Source organism: Littorina saxatilis, linkage group LG12, assembly GCF_037325665.1.
Source record: "Littorina saxatilis isolate snail1 linkage group LG12, US_GU_Lsax_2.0, whole genome shotgun sequence".
Classification (NCBI taxonomy): Eukaryota; Metazoa; Mollusca; class Gastropoda; order Littorinimorpha; family Littorinidae; genus Littorina; species Littorina saxatilis.
The window spans coordinates 4,849,907-4,852,524 of record NC_090256.1 but is presented as its reverse complement, the minus strand read 5'-3'; the positions used below and the strand labels follow the sequence as shown (position 1 = coordinate 4,852,524).

Sequence of the window (2,618 nt, the reverse complement as noted above, 5' to 3'; positions counted from 1 at the left end):
AAGGCTCAAAAGCCTATGATTGTACTCTCAATGGAAGCAAAGTCCGCTTCCTCCCTGGACCAGCCTCTGTTCGTCAACAGTGACCAAAACCGTCCAGAACCCCTTGTCGAATCCTTATGCGAAAGCCATCGCCGACGAAGGAAAGTTGACGACTTGTCCTCAGCAAAATACGTGGCAGAGAGAAGAAATAACTCGTGGAAGTTCCCCTAGAGTGCCGAATATAATACTCGGTGAAAAACCATCATACTCTAGAAACTGTGTATACGATCCTTCCCCTTCTGCCGCTGGGTGTCAAGTGTGCCGTCCTTGAGTCTCTGACAGACCACCTAGCCAAATACACGTGACTGACCTTGTCACAAAACCAGTCCAGCTATACACAATTCTGCCTCCCAAGCAGAAAAAGACACGAGAAACTCAATCCGTGAAAATCCCGTGTGCGCTGTCAGCGAAAAACCGTCAGCCCTAGCTATGACAGCAGAAACCTCCACTGTAAAACTCGTGCGATACAAAACATCCGTGCTCGTTGAGCACCGTCAGCAAACTCTGCTGTAACCCAATATCACGCACAGGCGCTTTCTATCATACACGACCAAGAACAGGCACTCCACTGAGTGACACTTTCTTGGTCTCTGTCACCCGATCGTGACACCCATATACAAACCAAGGGGAATGGGGGAAGAACAAAAACAGAAACAACACAAAAACACAACAACGACAACAACTATGAAATAAATACGTGAAAACATTACTGCTACTTGAGAGAGAGAGAGAGAGAGAGAGAGAGAGAGAGAGAGAGAGAGAGAGAGAGAGAGAGAGAGAGAGAGAGAGAGAGAGAGAGAGAGAGAGAGAGAGAGAGAGAGAGAGAGAGAGAGAGAGAGAGAGAGAGAGAGAGAGAGATTTACTCATGGGAAACAACTCAACATCTTAACTCCTCACCTCGTAGCGTTTGCCTCCCTTGACGTATATCGTGTAGTAACATGTTCCATTTATGGCGCAGCACAGCACGCCCTCATTACACGGAGCACGTGCAGCGCACATGCTGGTATCTGCGAAGAAGCACAGTGTGCTGTGTGTCTCGGGCACCTGAATGCACTGTGTCTCATTCAGTGCATGCAAGTGCTGAAACTAACACGAATGCTTCTGCTCAGTCTAGCTTCAGTGATACCCATGCGAACGAAGGTTGTTTTCGGGAGGAGTTTACAAAGACATTACACGGGAGCAGTGTATCTGCGTGTGCAGTGTTGTTGTTGTTGTTGTTGTTGTTGATTTCTAAAATAAATGGAACTGCGGCGTTGATCGAAATTCCATGAATGTGCGTGAGAGTTTGGAGGTATACACTGTCTTGTGTGAATGGTGTAACTCTGGTGATGGAGGATCTTCGGTTTTCACGAGTAAGCATCGCGAGGAGCCGTTTCAGTCACTGATTTCGACACTGTGTAATAACTACAAAGCTTACACCGAGTGTTATTTACTATAACTTACGTGTTCGAATGGTGGAAATGTGGCGAGGAAAGGCAAGGCGATTGGAAGATTAGCAGAGCTGCTTCAAAGATTCGGCCGGAGTACCTTTGGCAAGACTGTTTGACTCGAATCTGACTTCACCGTGAGGCTAAATTCTGGGATGGAAGTATACTGAGATCAAAATCAGCGTGGGTTTTGGTAAAAAGTACTATCAAGAGTTTCACTGTCAGCCGACTAAGCTTGATGTACTGTGATACCTGACGTTTGTGCTTCCAGAATTTCCTTCAGTGGCAGCTGTACCGAAAGCGGTTCGTGCTAGTGGAAACCATGGCTGTGATGAACGAACAACAACAAAGACTTCTACTGGGGCTACAAGAGATGTTTGAGACTGGCTTGTTGTCCGATGTCACGCTTGTCGCTGGCAACAGCAGAGTGTCATGTCACCGTAATGTGCTGGCTGCCAGCAGCCCCTATTTCAGGTTGGTTGGTTGCTGTTTTTTTTAACGTGACGTTTCTTCAACTGAAATGACTATGTTGGACCGATTAAAGTCCCCCTCCACCCCCCTCCCCGCTTTTCAACTCATAAAGAGCACTCGCCATGTCTGAAATTATTTACATCATTAAGAATAAGAATAAGAATAAGAATACTTTATTATCTCATAGAGAAATTCAGGCGTGGTACATAACAATAATACAAACAGGACATTGTTTTTACATAAGACATATAGCACTATATAACAGGGCAGGTTATAAACACACCTCCCACATACCTCTCTGGCCATTCCTTGCATTGTGCTTACGCATTCAGTCATGAACACATCCATGCCTCACTTACACATCGCACACATGGACATTCTTATATGCTCAACTTACCCGTTCACACATGGACATTCGACCACGCTCCACTTACACATTCTTATACGCTCCACTTACTCATTCACACATGGGCATTCTTATATGCTCCACTTACACATTCCCACATGGACATTCGACTACGCCCACTTACACATTCCCACATGGACATTTTTAAAGCACTGCGCTTACATATTCTCGCACACCTACGCGTATAACGGACTATGGCTAAACATCATTGCAAAAAATCATAGCATACAATATATCACAGAAAAAATACGGATGTACATAAAACCAATACATAC

The 2,618-nt window shown here is 45.2% G+C and overlaps 1 protein-coding gene across 1 annotated transcript in view; it reads left to right on the top strand.

Moving 5' to 3' along the window:
• Nucleotides 1-1,102: 1,102 nt before the first annotated feature.
• The window catches only part of LOC138981106 (kelch-like protein 41), a 14,905-nt gene continuing 13,389 nt past the window's right edge, over nt 1,103-2,618 (top strand). Inside the window, exon 1 of the mRNA XM_070353942.1 lies at nt 1,103-1,940. Coding sequence (XP_070210043.1) covers nt 1,789-1,940 — 152 coding nt within the window. The 5' untranslated portion in view covers nt 1,103-1,788. The remainder of the gene's footprint in view (nt 1,941-2,618) is intronic.